At 44.0% G+C, this 19247-nt stretch overlaps 1 protein-coding gene across 5 annotated transcripts in view; it reads right to left on the reverse strand.

Annotated features, from left to right (window-relative positions):
- Nucleotides 1–3476: 3476 nt before the first annotated feature.
- Nucleotides 3477–19247, reverse strand: part of atxn1a (ataxin 1a) — a 60051-nt gene continuing 44280 nt past the window's right edge. For 4 of the 5 annotated variants that reach the window (XM_054764239.1, XM_054764244.1, XM_054764241.1 and 1 more), the window contains 2 exons: nt 5148–7182; nt 3477–5009 (listed from right to left, as the gene is read on the reverse strand). In XM_054764239.1, the coding sequence (XP_054620214.1) occupies nt 4404–5009; nt 5148–6821 (2280 nt within the window). In that variant the 5' untranslated portion in view covers nt 6822–7182 and the 3' untranslated portion in view covers nt 3477–4403. Of the gene's footprint in view, nt 5010–5147; nt 7183–11964; nt 12034–19247 lie in introns of those variants that run through there. The other variant, XM_054764243.1, reaches the window with a different exon arrangement.

Raw genomic sequence — 19247 nt, forward strand, 5'->3', positions numbered from 1 at the left:
GACAAGTGGCCCGAGACCCATCAAACCCAGCCAGCGTTTTTCGGATAACAACCAAGCGAACCGTACGAGCAGAGCGAAGGCACCACAGTTCCTTTCAACCGAAGCAAACGCGACAAGTGTGAACGCAAGCACGCATGCCTGTTGACTTTTTTAATTTTTTTAATTCATCCAAAACGTCAAAGCTCCACACATTCATTATTATTCTTTTTTTAAAAGATGTGCAAGAAGAAAGACAAAAAGTGAAACAAAGCAGTGATCCTCCGGTGAGGACGCTTGTCATGAAAAGCTCGGCCCTGACGCTGGGAGGAGACACAGCGAGCGCTACGAAGCCCACAAAAGAAGGGACGCGTGAGACGACGGCGGCGGCCACAAACATCGCCTGACACCTGGACCCAAAACAACAAAAAAAAACAGGATTTATCGCCCCCTTGTGTCAATCCTCCACGAGCCCCCCTCCTAGTTAGGATTGGAAAAGTGCTGAAACGTCATCAAGTCTTTAAAAACCGCCGCTCCTCACATGTGCATCATCTATTAGTTTTCTTTTTACGAATAAAAACAACAAGTGGTCCCCACTGTGGCAATGAGGTCTTTGTGAACCTTGACGAGGTTTGTCCATTCACGCACACACGCTGCCATCATCATCATCATCACACACACACACACGAGCAGAGGAAGGCCGACAGGAACACAAGCAAAAAAACAACCCCAAAAAAAGCTAACCGTGATTCTGCTACATGGGCTTGGCACAGTGACGAAAAGGGGGACATCAACTATTGCACATGATGGGACATTTACTTCATGGGGTTCTTTCAAAAAACAAAACAAAACATCAAAGTTCGCTTTCCCTCGCTCGGAAACAGTCGACCGCCTTCCGTATTGAAACGAATGGAAAACATCAATAAAACGTGTCGAGTGAGCAGTGGCGTAGCGCAGGTTGTCAAACATTAGCGCCCCCTATCTTCCTTTTTGAACTGGCAGCTGGAGGCTTGCTTTTTATTGGTCCGCCGCGTGTCGTAAGTACAGAATGAAACCCTTAGAAAAGACCACAAGCAGAGGTTAAGAGAAAAAGCAGGCGTAAAGTAAAGCTAAGGTGTTTATCGAACACATGAGCGCATCGATTTTAGGGTTTCCAATCAACAGAAAGGTGAAACGTACCAACGTGCCTTCCACTGTTTTGGACGCAGTGGCACTGCCAGGTGAAAAATATGCTATTTGTGCAATTATCTCCTCTTGCAACGTTAGATTTGTTTTCCCTAACAAAACCAAAACCTTACACACGTGCTCCGAAAATGACCAAAATATTATTGAACTAGTTTTTTCAACTTAAAAAAATAGTTTCTACTGCTGTATAAATAAAAATGATTAGTGCAATATTTCCTAATTAGAATATACATATTTATAAGTATAACAAATATTTTAAGAATATTTTTCCAGCAGTTTTTGGTTAGCTGATATTTTTAGGAGCATTAGTAAACACGATGTCCTGTATATTTCACAAATTACTTCTTGAGTGTTTGTAACCTCATGAAAGCCAGCATGTTTACATGGCTCGACTGTTAAAAATGATCATCACGACCCAACAGTTAGATGCACGCTTTGGATGGGAAAACGTAGCGCCGCCCGGGGGACAAACATGAAAATGAAAAGCCAGTCGTTCCTGGCATTTTCAACGGGACATTTTTGGTCTCGAGGAAGAAATGTGGGAGTTTTTGTGTTGCTTTGCAGTTTTAAGCAACATAGCGGTTTTTGAAATACCAAATTCGTAAAAAATGTTGATTTTGCACCTCTGGGACTGATTCCCCCCCCCAAATCCCCACGCTACGCCACTGCGTGAAAGGTAGCTAACGGTTATTGAGGGTTGAAGTGTTGCGCCCCCTGCAGGGAGAGGGGGTGGTGTCAAGGAGAGTGCTGGACCCTGGCTGGAGGTTTGTAGGGGTGTCTTACTGCATACACGAGGACAAATCCCTGAATACGATTGGCTGATTCTTCTCAACTTGGTGCTCCTGAAAAATGGACTTTTCTTCTTGTGAGGGTTTTGGTTGTTGTTGCTGGAGGTGGACTATGAAATGTTTATTGCCAACTACGCCGGTGGAATGATTGCGCGTGTGTGTGTGTGTGTGTGTGTGTGTGTGTGTGTGTGTGCGGCAAAGTGCATGACTATTGCTTCCTTAGGTAACCATAGCAACACAAGCATCACTTGGCTTTGGCTCCGTAGTTACATTGTGTCGTTTTTCAACCTGAAGACGTACAAGCGTAGAGGTCAAGAAGCTGGTTGGTTTGATGGGGGGGGTACAAGCATACAGTTTTCTACTTCCTTGTAATTCTGAAAAGTAAATATGCATCACTGTGGCAATGCAGCGCAACCCTGTTTGATTCTTACAAAAATAAAGCATCTTCCGAATCTCAAAGGGGCTCCACGTCATCCACCAAGCACATCATCATCATCATCATCATCCGCTCGGCATCCGCGCGATCACCTCCACCAGCCGGATGACTGAACAACCCCAAAACCAAGACCTGAAAGTGGGGCACCAATAGGAGCCAGTGAGGGTGTCACCCTCAGATTGCCCGCTTGGTTGTCGTCTAAGTCGCCCCGCAAGAGCCCTCTAGATTGCTCCAGGATTGGCCCAAAGTTGCCTTAGGTCACCCCAAGATTTCTCCCTGGGCCATCCCTGTGTAGGTCACTCCATGGTCGCCCCATGTTTCCTCCTAGGCTGGCCTCAGGTTGCCCCGTAGATGGGCCCAAATAGACTCACCCCCTGCCCCTTAAAAAGCCCCAAATATCCAAATGTTGAGATAACTGCTACATCTTTGTGAAAGGTTTGTGAAAGGTTTTCTGGCGCCGTGTTCCCTGCATAACCCCAGTTCTGACCCCCTGTGGGGGCGCCAAATGTTGACCAGAGTTCAGTAGGCAGGCACGCTGCACAAGTCTGCTTGGAGCTTCTTGTGTGTTTCATTTGACTTTTAATGGTGAGGAGACGTTGGGGCTGCTCCAGTGTTTTTTTTTCTTCTTTCTTTTCTTTTGCCGAAGAAACAACCACACACACCCACACACACACACACACCCACCCACCCACACACACACGCACACCCACACACGATAAAAAAAAACAACCCGACAACCGACTCCCTTCCTCCTGATGTGCAAACTGCAAGATTCTCTTAAAAGATTCCAAGTGGAAACACTGGACATGAACATTATCTGTATATATATATCTATATATATCTATATATTTCTAGATCTATGAAGTGAGTGTATCATTAGTCTATACACAGTATACATAAACTCACACACAAACACACCACATAGCACTGTGCACTGGTACTGTTAACTACGAGTGTGCATACGTTCAAAAAGCAGTCCGCTGGGGACAACACGCACCGAAATAGAAGCGTCTCCACACATCCTAAGCACGAATACAGTACATATATCAAATTAGAGGGATGGCCTGGGCTGTTTTGTGTTTTTGTGAGTGTGTGTGTGTGTGTGTGTGTGTGTGTGTGTGTGTGTGTGTGTGGACAGACATAGGCCTGTGTCTTGCACAATCTAGCACACAAAAAGACAAGACACCCTTCAAAACTCATGTGGCGCGAGCTCTTCGTCAAATTTCTTTTGAGGCACATCCACGGCACCGTAAAAAAAAAAAAAAAAAAAAATCGAAGCCCACCCACCCACCCCTTCGGCCACCACTTCGCTCTTCCAAAGTGCTGCTGCTGCTACTTGTTACTCCCCCCCGTCTTAGAAACACGGACACACATACAGTACTGCGTTAGAAACAACTCAGCGACGGAACCCACGGCGCTCGGAACGACCTCTCGAGTTACAAAAATAGAACGGAAAATTTATCACCAAATACGGGGAGGAACGATCCCGCTTAATATTTCCTTTAAAGTTCACCACGCCAGTGTGTTTGTACAAAGTCCGGTTCGGGCTTATATATAAAATGAACTTTGACCTGTCACGGTTCAACTTTATGACCCCTGATTCATATTTCTTCTGACAATCATTTAAAAATGGGCGAGGAGGGCGTTTTAATAAGCGTATCAAGCAGGATGCTAAAATGCAAAGCTAATGAAGAAGAAGTGTTCCCTCTCTCACCTGCGTGGTACACCCACCGTAAACGCCTTCCGCTACGAGCCAACGGGTTCACGTGCGCCACACTAAGCTAGCGCGCTTTGCCCATTCTTCACCAGATCGTGTGAAAACCCTTTAGACAAAAAAAAAAAAAAGCACAGATTGTTTGTGTGATCCATAAGATGACGTATCAAGTGGTACCAAGTAGAGGGTGTTTGTCTCTACGGCACACAATTCAAGGTCAAAACAAAACAAACAAAAAAAACAAATGAAGAAACATGAAAGTGGGCATTCATGTTGTTTTCCACTTTCCACATCCTGCAAGACTTCACTTGCCAATATTCGACCTTCCCTCAATGGTGACCTTCACCTCATGAGGGATAAAAGGTTTGGCCAAGGTCAAGGGCGGCTCGTCTGATTTTTCAACTTTCCGACCCTCGGGGGCCGACCACCTTCGCTTCCTGCCCCCTGATGACATCCCGCACTTCCCGGGTTCTGCAAGCTCGTCTTTCGAAATCAACCTGGATCCTCTTTCCCCAAATGCGAGATTGCCGTTTTGCACAACGGCGGCGCCCCCGCTGCTACCCCCGTTCCCGCTGCCGTCTCTCCCCCGTTGACCAACGCCATTCTCCCGCTCCCCGTGCCTGGACCCACCTCCACTGCACCTCTGGGGAGCATTTGAGAGAGGCTTTGGGGCTCTGGGGTGCCCACGGCTGGAGGCTGGGGCTGACATAGAGGGCGCCAGCTCTGGGGGATGAGTCCTGGTCAGAGATCCGTTCCTCAAGTTCTTTAGAGTGAGTGAAATACAAACATCGCCTACGGAAAGCTTGGTGCAAGGCAGTTCCAAAAGTTTGGTGGTCCGTTCTGGGCAGCAGGAAGACCATCCCTGGCCAAAGACGAAGAAGGGGTACTCCACCAAAACCTCCACACTCACCTGACACCAATACAAAGACACCAGTTTAAAGACATGGGCTTGGATTTCGCTTGCTAGCAAATATGCAATGCTCCAATGATCATCTTGTTCATCTTTCGAGAACCAACTGCTTGTTGACACTCACTAAATGGTCCTTACCTGTGCACGGTGCTCGCCCACAGAGAACTGAACCACTGCCAAGTCAGGCGAAGCGTGGCTGCCCTCGATGCGCTCCACCGTGGACGAGTCGATTTTCAGCTCACGGCTGATCTCGGCACTCTGGATGAAGTCCTCCGTCTTCAACTCCTCCACGCGCTTTAGCTCGCCATCCGCCAGCTGGATGATGGAGCCCTTGACAAAATACGGCGGGAGTGATGACGGGGGAGCCGCTGTGCTGGACTGTGGCGGGGGCGCTGTCGATGGGACGACGGGGAGGTGCAGCTGGGCTTGGACCACCCCGCCCGAGGAGACATGGTGATACGAGACACCGGGATTGTCTTGAGCTTCCCCTCTCGTGGCGGCAATGTAGGTGTGAGGGAGTGCTGCGGGAAATGGGGCCTGGGTGGATGATGTCACCACCTGGGACGTGGTGGGCTCTAGCGCGGCCACTCCACTTCCGCTCACTGGGATGATGACCGGCTGGGCACCAGTGATGAGTACGTGTTGTTGTAGGCTGGTGTGGTAGCTGATTGGCGTATGCTGGCTGCTGCTGGCCCCCGCTATGTAGCCAATCACTGGGGACTGGGGGTACACACCGGTGGAAGGGAGCCCCATTGAGTCCACTGTCGAGTTGTGGGTGGTCTGTATAACAGTCTGCGGCGATAGTGGGCCAACAGCGGCTTTTAGATTGTCTACACTTAAGGGGGGTGGAAAGGTAAACGAAGGGGTGGACGACAGAGAGGTGCGATGGATTGGCTTCCCCAGGAGAATGCTGCCTTTCTCCAGGTGGGCTGACGTCTTCTCAGGACTGCTTCGGGCTGGTACCGGCTGGTGGTCCCCATGGCTGTTGGGCATGAGCATGACGGAGGTCCTCAAAGCCAAAGGGTCGTGAGAATAGTCTGACGGGAGAACCAGCTGGCAGGACTCGTAGGCGTCACGTGATTTGATTGGTTTTGAGAGTCGGGCCTCAAACCGCCGGCTCCGCTCCAACCCCCCATTGTGAAGCTCCCTGGAGCCCCCTTCCTCTTTCCTGGTGGTTCCTCCGTCCGGGTACTGGGATGCTGCCGTGTGATGGACGTGCAGGGACTGAGGAGAGCGCAGGGTTCGAGGAGAGGCGCGGTGCGGGGTGGCGTCCGTGGGCGGTGGAGGCATGGTGGAGGTGTGCCGGATGGATACCCGCTGGTGGTCATATTTGGAGGCGTGGGAGGGAGCGGAAGCAGTCTCTGTGTGGGATGTGCTTCTGTAAGAGGAGGAGGAGAGAGGGGGAGGCGGAGGCGGAGGCGGAAGAAGCTGGGGTGCAATGTAGCTGGCGTAGGGTGCGCTGTAAGGCGAGGTGATGAACTGAAGGTTGGGAGGCAGCTGGGCGTAGTGGACCATTCCTCCAACGTTGGTCTGGGACAGGGGGGATGTGTACACCGTCGGAAGTGATGAGACCAGCGTCATGGAGGAGGAATCTGATGCGGAGGAGAGGGATTTATACTGGGAGTTATCTGATTGTGCGGAGCTGCGAGGGGCGCTCTCAGTGCTCCCGTTGCCGCCGGCCACAAGCCAGGCCACGTTGTCGGGGCGCTGGGGGTCTGGGGCGGGCGGTACAGTCGGGGAGCGGTTTTCCGAGGGGAGCTCCCTCTTCTTTGGGGGCAGACATTCATTACTGCGTTCCTGGTTGGACTTCATCCTGACCCCTCTGGAGTACTTACTTAATCCTTTTATTGCCTTTTCTTTCTCACCTTCTTCAGACTTTCCTCTCTCCTTCTCTGTGTGCTGTTTTCGTCGTTCTTAGCGTTCTCCTATGGAAGCATGCGGGTCCTCGCGAGCAGGTGAGGCGGGATTCAAGATGGAAAAGGTGTGGAGGAGGAGAAGTGGGATGGCCTGTTGCGTCCAGGGGACTCTAGCAACCGGAGGGTGTGCTGAGGGCGTTAGGCGAGAGCGTCACGACGTCACACCTGCTGCATCCGCCGAGGACGACGGGGGGCCGAGTGCGTCGGGCTTCATGCGGAATCATCGCCCTGCGAGCGTCCCCTCACGCTGCACGATCCTGAAAGACAGACGGACAAAGTCAGCATTAGGCTCGCTGGAGACTGGATAGTGCAGGTGTACCTAATGTTATGGCCTGTGTGCGTGCGTGCGTGCGTGCGTGCGTGCGTGCGTGCGTGCGTGCATGTTGACACCATCTGTTCTGGAAAGCTTGGTGTGAATCTCATACATAATGTAAAAAGTATGCTGACATCCGAGCACGCTCAGTTACGCTGACACGTGTTCTTTTCCTCACGTATCTGCACCCGCACCCGCACACACACTAGTTATAAAACACACAAGCACACACATATTTGTACAACTAATTCTGTCCTGCATGTGTGTACTTTGCACTCAGTGTTGCTGCAATACAACACTTGGTTATTTAGTTCCTCATTTAGTATAATAGAGAGAGTTGCAGCCTGGGGTCCTTCCTAAAAGTGTGCACAACTACTTATCACTATTTATTTCTATACTTCAATACAATAAATTAAGGCCATGAATAAAATTAGCTTTTAATATGAATACAATAAAACAGGTCAGGGCTCCAGAAAACAATTCACGGTTGTCATTTTTTTCCATTTTGTAGATAAAAAAACAAAAGCAATCATATATTATTATAATAATTATACTACAGTAGAATTACAATTATTAGAGAAGTCAGTTTTACTGAAATAGGCAGAAAAGTATATAAATAAATCATGCATGAAAATGTGTGTAAAGTGAATGTAATATACGCCATCTTTAAGAGTTTGGCCAATATAAAGAATAACATTTACAAATAGGTCCATGCATCCCATAAGGACACTTTCAACCATGCACCAAAACATGGAATAATACCGTTTTAACCTACTTCTACTTATCTTTTTCAAGGATTTAATCATTACTCTCCTATTTATGTACTATATACACAGTAATGCCTCATTTATCGCAGTTAATTGGTTCTCTGAAGTAGGATTCCTGATTTATAAATGGAATAATTTCAAGTTAGAGCATAAAAAACCTGTTTACAACCTTCTAAATACACTTTTTTTAGAGCCCCGTAGACATGAAATAACACCCCTATAGTCACCTTTGTGCTCGTAGTACCCAATATAGTAGACATATCACTACAAAATAAGTCATATAAGACATAAATAAGACATAATAAGGACTCATGCATTAGCATAGGGAGAGTTTCTTGTTGTTGTTTGCTGTTTTTACTTCCTGTTCAGGCCAGAACTTCCTGGGGTGACTAGTGTCTCATCAATGTAACACTGCTGACACCTAGTGACCAGTGTACAATGCTACATACTAGCGCTGGAGTGTGTGGCCAACAGAGACCAAAGCAGTTAATTAAGAAGTTGTTTCTATATTTTCCCCGCCTTAATTGATACATTTATGTGAGTAAGAAAAAAAACATTTCAAATAAATATAGATTAAGCATATATACTGTAATAAATAATAGCACAAATTTAAAAAATCTGAATTACACAAGAATAAATAAAAAATATTAACAGACAAAAGTTGCAATCTAATGAGAAAATAAAAATGACGTAATTTTAGTAGCGTCAAGCTGAAATATTAAAGAACAAAGACTTTTTTATAAAGTCATAATATTATTACAAACAAACAAAACAACAAATAAAGTTGCCATTTTTGGAAAATTTGGTTGCAGAAAAATGATAATGTTGCAATAATAAAGTCAAAATATTATGGAACTAAAGTCAGAATTACCAGAAGAAAATTTACAAGAAGAAAGTTGAAAAATGTAAAAACAACAACAGCAGAGATGGAAGAAAACAGATGTCATTTTATGAGAATGAAGACAAAATATTACGAGAAAAAAAGTCATATTTTAACAAAAAAAGCTACAATTTTACAAGAATAAACTCGTAATATCTTGAGGAAAATGTGGCATAGAGTTGAAATACTAAAGAAAAAATATGTTTTTTTTTGTTTAAATTCAAAATATTATGTGAAATAAACAAAACAAAACAAAGTTGGAATTTTAGGAAAATTAGGTTGGGGGAAAAAGTAGAATATTACGAGATGAGAATCGAGAAATAACATTTCAAAAAGAAAATCTAAGAAGATTATTTCAGAAGAAAGCTGAAATATTTGGAAAAAAAGGAAAAAAAGAGTAAAAATGGGATAAAAGAGCAAAGACGAAAGTGGTTACTAATAATACTCTTTTCCACCTCGTATATCACAAAGCTGAGATGCTGTTTATTCCTGACATATATCTAACTTGTTAGCATGTCGACAAAACCCCTGGCCTGGAAGGTTAAATAAGGCACTCCGGGAATTGCGCTTGACTCCATGGTGTGAGGAACTTTGAAGAGCGAAACAGACCACATTGAGCAGCAGGAGGGAAGATATCAAGCGGCAGGAATACAGTAGCTCGGGAAACGTGCAAGCAAGAAGACGTGGGGGAGCCGTAGTGCCGAAGTGACCTACATTAGAAAAAGAGAGAGTATTGCCTCACTGAAACTGACACCAACGTTCACTGAAAAGCTCTCTGTCACCTGAATCTTGCTGACTTGGCAGCGTGTTAGTGTGTGTGTGTGTGTGTGTGTGTGTGCGTGTGTGGTTATCAGATGACCTGAAATCTAAGCTGTCTGTCCTCCATGTGCTTTAGTTCCCTCGCACATTCACAAATACAATGGTCGTACCCTAGTCTGTGCATGTGACTTCTTTTTAGTGACACTACAAAAATACTGGGTGAGTGTGTGTGTGTGTGTGTGTGTGTGTGTGTGTGTGTGTGTGTGTGTGCGCGCGCGCGCGTGTGAGCAAGAGAGATGAGAGCGAGGCAGGACAACTCAACCGTAAAGCCAAACCGCACACTGATGCACTATACTATTGTCCTTCTAAGGTCAAAACGCAAGTGTGTGTGTGCGTGTGTGCGTGTGTGCGTGTGTGTCTCCCCTCAAGCAATAGCACACACCTCTTTTCATGATTCTCTCACACATAATGTTACTACAGCGTGCAAGACGGATTCAACTGAAATGGAAATCTAGCCTTAATGTTGGAATGTCGACGGTACAACAGCGCCGTCAGTAAACCCGACTAAGAACACGTGGTTTTGTGCGCCTGTAGCTTTAATGCTAATGAGTTGCGTCTGTCCTAGTGTCCGGCGCTACATTCACATACACACTGTAACGCTGCACTTGTCCAAGGTGGTAGACGCCACATATCACAGACACCAACGTACCATGAAGGAGTGGGACAGGACACCAACAGCAACATCACGATAGGCTTGGTTTTAAGATTCCTTTATTTTATTTTTTTACAAAGCTGGCCTTCGACAATTTGTCTAATGATGGCAAAATTTGGGGATATCTTTATGACATGGATGCTAGCATGCGCATTTAACCTTTTAAACAACATGCCATAGAGACAAATATGATGCCTTGTAGTTACTATTTCACACCAGGAGATGGCGGACATCTGTAACGTTAATCTGAGCAACACTTGTGGGTGTTGTCACTGCGCGATCCGTCCGGAAACGCAATCGGTTCTATGCACGATGAAGTACTAGGTCAGATGCAATGTCAGGTGGTGTGGTAGTTTTTATGAACATAAATGCTCAATAACCATACTTTGTATATGTGATATACTGGGGGTTGTTTTATTAGTGATTATTATTAAAAGAGTTCGCTAGCATGCCGATGTTTGTCTTATGTCTTATGACCTCCACCGAGACGAAGCTACATAAAAGGTTACACAACGCACGCAGCGCAGACGTATAAGTCATATCCGGTTAAGTAAAACAAATGTAAATAAACAGAATAAAACACATGAAATGCAGTTATATTTGATTGTAAACAACCAAAAGCAGAGTGCAATGATGGCTAAACGTAGAGGTTTCAGATAGAGTTTTATTCTAAATGGAGAAATACCATCCACCCAAACATATCTTCCTCGCAAATGATTTTGTCTTTATTATTTCAGTAGCCAAAAAAACTTAGTATGGAACCAGGAAAAGAGGGCTTAAAAAAAAAAGCTGATAAAAAAAAACAAAAGATCAATTAAGTTGTAATTTTGTCAAAAAATTGTAGATGTGGAGGTTGACGCGTTTTTCATACTGTATGTTTCTCCTAAAAGACGACATACGATGCGTGTAGCATTGGGGGTCAAAACACAGCTAATGGTGAGGAGTGGTAGCGGGACCGTAAAAAAAAAACAAAAACGTGGAAATAGCAGCAGTCACGGTAGAAGGCGCGGCAGGTAATACACTACTAATAGCAGAGGAGGCAGCTGTGGTGTTCAAGATCCCGCTGTAAATGATGAATTTAATGCCTTTATGGCCAACCATTTTCAAGCTACAACCGTTTGTAATATCAAAAATGAATATTTTGTTGAAAAAAAACTCTGGCGTTAAGGGTTAAGATGCTAAAACCAATCCAGTGTAGGTCAATATATGCTACGCTAGTTGAACAAAACAACAACTTAGATTTATGTTACAGGTGACAAAGCAAATGAGTAATATTGAATAAAATATCATTGATAATGCATTCATTTTATTCTAAAACTATGCTGAGGGCCAATAAGTAATGAGCGGCGGTCCGAAAATGACTCCGGGTCTGCAGTTTGGAAACCCCTGCCAAAGGGAGTGCCACACATTTCATTTTCAATCATAGGAAAAAAATAGCAGGACTTCACACTAGAATGTCCACACAATGAAAACATCCCCACAGTAACAGTGGGATGAAAGACATGATAGAAAGACAAGACTAAACACACACACACACACACACACACACACACACACACACACACACACACGAAAGAAGCTCAAACACACACTGTGGCACGTACTCACCACAAGCTGTCCCCCTCTCAATCCATTCCTCCCTGTCCTCTCCACGAGTCGTCCTCTGTCTCTCCCAACTTATGCTATACACACACACACGCACGCACGCGCACGCGCGCGCGCGCACACACACACACACACACACACACACACACACACACACACACACACACACAACCAGTCTGTGTGCTTGTAGGCTGCTCGGCTAAATCCTGACAGTGAAGGTAGAGGAAGCTCCCTTGCACATTTTTCTTTAACAGACACACGCACGCACGCACGCACACACACACACACACACACACACACGCGCGCACACACACACACACACGCACATACACACACACATTTGCCTGCACACATTCTCACACACTCTGACATACAAAATGGGTCGCACAAAACCTGCACACACCCACAGGGAGGGAGTCCCGCATGCAGAGCTCCAATGCCTATTATGCAAGGGACTGAATGAGAGCCAGTTTGCCCTTCACACACACACACACACACACACACACACACACACACACACACACACGCTTCATCAGGTATTCATTCAAAAAACACACACATGGCAGCTGGCTGCACGCCCAGAGAGCGCTTACAAGCACAGAAAGGAAAGGGGGGGCTGGAAGGCAGGGGTTTAGGGGCGGTGGGGAGTGAAGGTTAGTGAAGAGTGACACCCCATAAAGAAGCCATATAGACACAATCATGATAGATATACAATATATGTAGCTAAATGCACGCTAACAGCACATGCGGTACCAGTCAAAGGTGTGGCCATCCAACAGCAAGCTAAAACTGCTATACTGTATACAGTACATACTATGTAAACACATTACTCTACATACGACTGACTGTACTGTATATAGATGGACTCATTACCTTATGTATTATGTATTATTATTATTATGTATTATTATGTATTATTGCACGACAAATTGGAAGTGAACCATTCCATATTATTTATTTATGTATTTATTCTTTTTCTATTTTCTTTTCTTATCTTGCCTGTCTTGCCTTGATTATGACTTTATTCTGATTTTTGGAGAGCTGCTAGAAATGTGAATTTGTCTTGGAGATTAATAAAGTATCTATCTATCTATCTATCTATCTATCTATAGCAACTTCATCTTTTGGACATTTTTTCAGCTGCACCTCCCACTGTTGACCACAAGATGTCAGGATTGATCACCTCAGTAGAGTGTGTGTGCTTGTTTACTTTCAAAAGCAAACTGGCCCACTTAGCAGAGCATTTGAAAGTACTGTAAATGTTTCAAAAAATAAAAAGATGCAGAAATGAAGGCGTGAGACGAAAAGAGCACTCGAGCCATTCCCACCAAGGGAAGGATAAACATCCTGTCACGGGACATTTCATGTTTCATTTAGAAGAAACATGGCTTATTTGGTGGAATATGTTATTTTTGTGAATGAGGCGTACGGGTGCATCTCCATAAAGGAAGGCAGGGCTCGGGAGCCAGATGTGGCTCTTTTTGTGACTGGCTCTTAGACATTTCGCGATCAAATGTATTTAGTTATTTTCCGCTGACATTTCAAAGTAAAACACGACAGAAATCACAGCCTTAAAAACAACGTTGAAAATATACAACTTTTTTTTAGCCATTCAAATCCATCCTTTCATTTTGTAGTGCACTGCGGTCGGCCAGAGCCAATGCCTGCTGTCCTTCTCAGGTCAGACACCAAAACTTGATTGTTACGATACACGAGACTGGGTCTACGATAACGACATGAGACAACATTTTGACATTACCTTTAAGAAAAGTACGATGAAAAAATATTTAAAATATATGACAATATACTCTGTGTGTATGCTAGCGGCCCCGCCTCCACCCACAGAGACAAAGAGACTGTATGACTGACAAAAGGACTCACTCCGTTCATGCCGTTGTTCTATGGAATAAAGGTGCTGAAAGTAATGCACAGAGTGAACCCCCTTCCTGCCTGTTTGGAGGCGGGAGACCAGGAAAACAGACACGCATGCAAAATGATCCAGCTCATTTTCATTTATTGTGTGCCTAATTTATTATGGTCGCTGGCTTAGGGCCCACGAGACTTTTTTTTTTTTCGGAACAAGAAATCTCTTGTGCTCTTGTGACATCCAAACATACAAGCTGTCCTGACTTTTGTCTTTCTTTCAATAAAATACAGTAAGAATGGTCACATTTCAGACAGATTTGCAAATGCGGCCACAAGGTGGCAGAAGTGCGTTTGATAAGGGCTCGGCATGGATCATTTGCATGCTTCTCATGCTAGCAGCATGTGCGTGAACGCCTGCACACGCACAGTTTAGTTCCAAATGTGAAAGCTGTAAATAGTTCATGGTTTTATATTTGTAAATAAATGATTTTGATGTAAAACAACCCTTTTTATGTGTTGTTTATGTTGTGGTGCAGTTGTTTAGACATCTGAGCGGCCAAAAAAAAGCAAAGAAATTGTGTGAAAGTTATGCTTGAAAAGTATCTTTTCACAAAAAGTTGTTTTTCTCCCTTTTTTTTTTTTTTTACCTGAAACTTACCTATGTTCTACTGCTGATTACCATAGAATGGAGAAAGGTAGAAACAAACTTTTTTTTCTGAGGAAAGATGAGAGTCTAATCTTGTTTTTGGTAGGTTCCATGTACAGCCAAATAGCCATGAAACACAATATTCTGTGTGCCTTGAAAATCAGTCAAAATGGTCTAAAATGGCCGCTACTGAAGGGGTTGAATTTTGAAAAATGGCTGGGCTTGAATGAGTTAATCACGATTAATGAATTTGAAAACTGTAATTAATCTGATTAAAATGTGCATTCATTTGATGGCCGTACTTGTATGTCCAATCATCGCCTGCTTCCACTTATCGCCTCGTCCTCTTGGCGCGTTTTGTAAATAAACATGCAGGCTGTATTTAGAACATTTACAGTAAATCAAAGGTTATGAATCAGTGACCTGTCCGATAAGATGCAACACATTATCTGCAGTGAGCTTACTTACTTACTGCTACTTGGAAGTTTCTCAGTCACATTTGTGTGCCCTCCTTGCCTTATTTTTTTTTCCAGCTACTTTGTCTCTTGCACACCACCGATGCTGTGCGTCTGCATGTCTGATTGTCTGCTTTTGTTCCTCTGCAAGTCATGTAAGCCATTTGTGTGTGTCTGCTTGTGTGTACTCTGTGGGGATTATACAGCAATAGAGGAGCTTAGCAGTGATTTGCCCATCCCTTACTGTCCCTCCCTAATCCTCACACGCATACGTTTGGTGTGTGCGTGCGTAGAGCAGGTTTGTGAATGGGATGCGCACAAGTCGACCCCGCACCGGCTGTCTCGGGAGTGTGGCTGAGGGATGAAATGTGATGCAAAGTTTAGAAGAAAAAGAAGGAGAAAAAGGCGAGAGAGTGTAACTGGCCTTCAGTTCACAGAGTGCACTGATGACAGGATTATGTAATGTTTACACACGGCGCTGCATAATAGACTACAAGTGGCGTGCTGCTGCTTCGGTTAAAACGCTGGAATAGCTCACTCTCTGTGTGTGTTACCACGCATAAACAAAACTGCAAAATACTGATCAAGCCTGTGAAATTAAATAATGACAGTATGCTAAAGCAATTGTGCAACAGTAGCATGCAATTAACAACAAAATAGAAATTGTTCTGTTCATGAACAAAATAAAATAGCAATAATATAAATCAGGGACGCTTGCAAGCGACCAAGTCCCAAAGATCTACCTCCTACTATAAATACAGAAAATATATATTGACTGTCTTGATAAATATGAGTATACATTGTACATGTATTTCAAGGTACACGCACCTTTCAGCATGCAAGCTATAAGTCAACATGATCTATCTCTGACTATAAAACACATATATAAAAATCATATATTAAATATTCAAATAATATATCAAATAATATCCATCCATCCATTTTCTATGCCGCTTATCCTCACTAGCGTGCGGGAGGGGACCCCATGGAGCACACAAAAAAACCTCAGCGTTCCCTCGCTCTATCGCGGTTCAACTTTTTGCTTCGCTGTTTCAAGGAATTGTTTTAGTGCATCTTTTTTTATTACAGCGTATGAACGCTCTTACAGGCCGAGCATGGCCCTTTAAGAAGAATTGCATTGTGGGAAGTTGAGTGTCTCTCTCTTCCCTCTCTCGTCTGTCTGCACCGCCCATTGATTTCTGTGTCACGATTGGCTGTAGACCATTGTCAATCAATCTCCTTTATGACGCTGTCGGCTGTGTCACCGCTAGCTTGCTTGCTAGCTGGTAAATGAATATTCGATTGGAAGGAGGAACAGGAGTACTGCAGCAATATGTTTTAAAGAGCATACAAAAACACTACAGTACATTGAAACAGCGCCAGGACGAAACGGCACGGCCACAAGAGTGAAATACGTGTGAGTGACTTAATAATTTCTTGTGTCCGGCCTGTATGTTGATCATTCAAATTCTAATAAAGGTTTGAACTTTTCTGAGAATTTAAACAAGAGAGAAATGTGAGAAAATGTTCATGCCTGTCTGAGAAAAGTGTATAAAGTGTATGGTGGGGGGTGAACAGCCTTAAAACAAATGATATATACTGTAATCATTGTCAAAAATGAAGTTGCTACTTTGCGGATTTCACTTATTGTCTCATTACCTATCCCCCGCGATAAACGAGGGAACACTGAACTCTGGTTCTCCTGATGGTAGTGATATGGTGGTAGTAAAGTCATTATATTTGATTAGGACTAATCAACAAATCCTAATTTGTTCCAGTCCTTCTTACCTCCAGGTGTGCCAAAACTACACTTCAGTCTAAATTTAACACATTATCGGTTATCGTTATCACATCGGTCTTGAGAAGCGGAAAGTTATCGGTATGGCTTTGAGAAAAAAAGATATCGTGCATCCGTATTAATTAGCATTCCAGGGAGCGTGTTGACACCAGCACGTACATAAGTCATACACACACACACACTAGAACAGACAAATGGACAATATTATGAAAGCAGTGTTTGTCAGCTTTTCTCTTTTTGCATTTTTCTCTCCACAGGAAATCAACTACCATTAGATACCCGCTGCCTTCAATTAGTTGGCAAGGCAACCGAGGGGCGTCACCTGACTCTCCCCAGTCTTTTTCTCGCTAGTCCACACACTTGTCTACACACTTGTCTACAAATACCGTGCATAGAATACATGCGGGTGCATCTGAATAAATGTTAAATGTTAAATAAATGAAATAGTTTATTTGTGTGATTATTTGCGATCATTTGCACGTGTTTCAAAGTTTGCTGATTATAGTGAGACAGCAATATTATACAATATTCAAATATGTAACACGCATGACTTTCACAACAACGACAGCGATGGGCAACACTGTAAAGCGCACGCAGACGTAGCTAAAGATCAACTCACAATGCTTAAAAAAATACGGAGGTTGCCAACAGCCACAGCTGTTAATGCCAACGTTTTCTGACCCGATGTTAATTACAAATTCCGGCAGTTATTTGCTTTTGACGACCGCACACCTGGCACTCAGCGCTCGCAGTGTTACAAAAATGAATGAATGAATTAATGATCGCTGTTCGTGGTTACATACGGCCTACTATTAGTACAAATAATATGCCTATTTAAGCAAACTGTATGTATTTTTGGCATTAATGAAGCATTTTCAAGCATAAAAAATGTCTAAATGAACAAAAATACTAATATAAGGCATTCAAAAGTTGTGATATGTAGTGTAATACATGTGATTTGTTGTGTGTGCCTTGAAGAGGCGGGGCCTGGATGGCTAGCTCGAGTTGAATGTGTTTAGCGGAGTGGTAGCATGGTTAGCCGTGTGGAGAGTGCGAGAATTTATTAGGGGTGTCACAAGACACTCAGGTCACGGGACAAGGGGAACACGGGGAACTGCGTCAGTGCGTCCCAAAACAAGCTCTACTGCTATTCATGAAAAAAATAGTACGGTAATTCACTGTAATTACCAGGAGTCTGAGGTCACTCAAAGTCACTTTTTTTTATTAAAGGACATATGAAAATATTACACACGTGATGAAATATGTTTCATGACTTATTCATTTGATGCCGAACAGCCTTGAAAATAATAAGCAGCAGTTACTTAAGGGCAATGTTATTATGATTATTACTACTAGTATTTCCTCTGGGTCATGTTGCAGAGTGTGTTGATCGTTTGGGGGGGCACGTGCAAGCAAAGTGGCTTTCATGTCACTACAAAATAGTCCATTTAAAACATAACAGGGTGCTCTTTTAATACCCTTAAAAGCATTGTGGGCGAATGTCTTTCTGGACAAACGCAAGCAAATCACAACCGCCATTCCTTTTCCTTCAAATCATCCAAAAACGTGGGCTAAATGTGGTGACGCTGCGGGTCACGCAAACCTGCACAACTTTCACAATGGTGGCCGAAGAACATAAAAATGATGTTTTTGATCAGGCAATATCTGGCATTATCGGACGCAGCGTGGAGTCTGCGGCGTGTCATGCGTGGACAAAACAAGTCAAAGCCGTGAACAAAAGCCAATCAGGAACGAGCGCCACGGGGGTTCCGCGTGCAGCAGTGACGCATACCTCTGTTGGTCTATCGTGATAAATAGGCGCCGTGATCGTGCCACGCCGAGACAAATTGACCAATTTCCTCCACGGTGAGACAACGCAAGGAGTGCGTGGTCGGAAAAAGAGTGCACGGAAATGAAATAAGGAGGCGACTCAGGGAGGAACATGGTCGCAAAATGATGGATTCTATTTTCATACGTAAGCAAGCTCTCATGGCGTTTGTACTGTATTTGGTAACTCTTCTGCTCCTGAACCGCTGCACACAAAAGGGCAAACAATTGTTAGAACATGCACCCCCCACTGTGGTGCCTGCATTCTTATTTTCCTGACAAATACACCACATTGCAGCACCGTTATTTAAGCCAATAAGTCCGACTGACTTGAAATTTCTCACACAGCTCTACAAAACACTCACTGTAACTTTAGAGTGTTTGGCCAAACGACTGCAAAATGTGGTACACATCTTTAGGGGACTGGCAAGCCTACAGTATGTCTGTCAAATTTGAGCTAGACTGCTTGAAAAACATGGCCGCCATCAAGAAAAACATCCTTGTAACTGTCCATAAGTCATTGACTTGGGATGCGCGGATCGATACTAACATATCGATACTTCCGATACCAGCTCTTCATGCTCTGAAATCGATTTTCAAATCAAAACATCGATACTTTTGATACTTAAGCCATATGAAGTCATGTTTGTTTGAAACGTAAACGTAGCCATGTGTGAATTGTGAATAAACTTTT

This window comes from Dunckerocampus dactyliophorus, chromosome 20 (genome assembly GCF_027744805.1).
Source record: "Dunckerocampus dactyliophorus isolate RoL2022-P2 chromosome 20, RoL_Ddac_1.1, whole genome shotgun sequence".
Lineage (NCBI taxonomy): Eukaryota > Metazoa > Chordata > Actinopteri > Syngnathiformes > Syngnathidae > Dunckerocampus > Dunckerocampus dactyliophorus.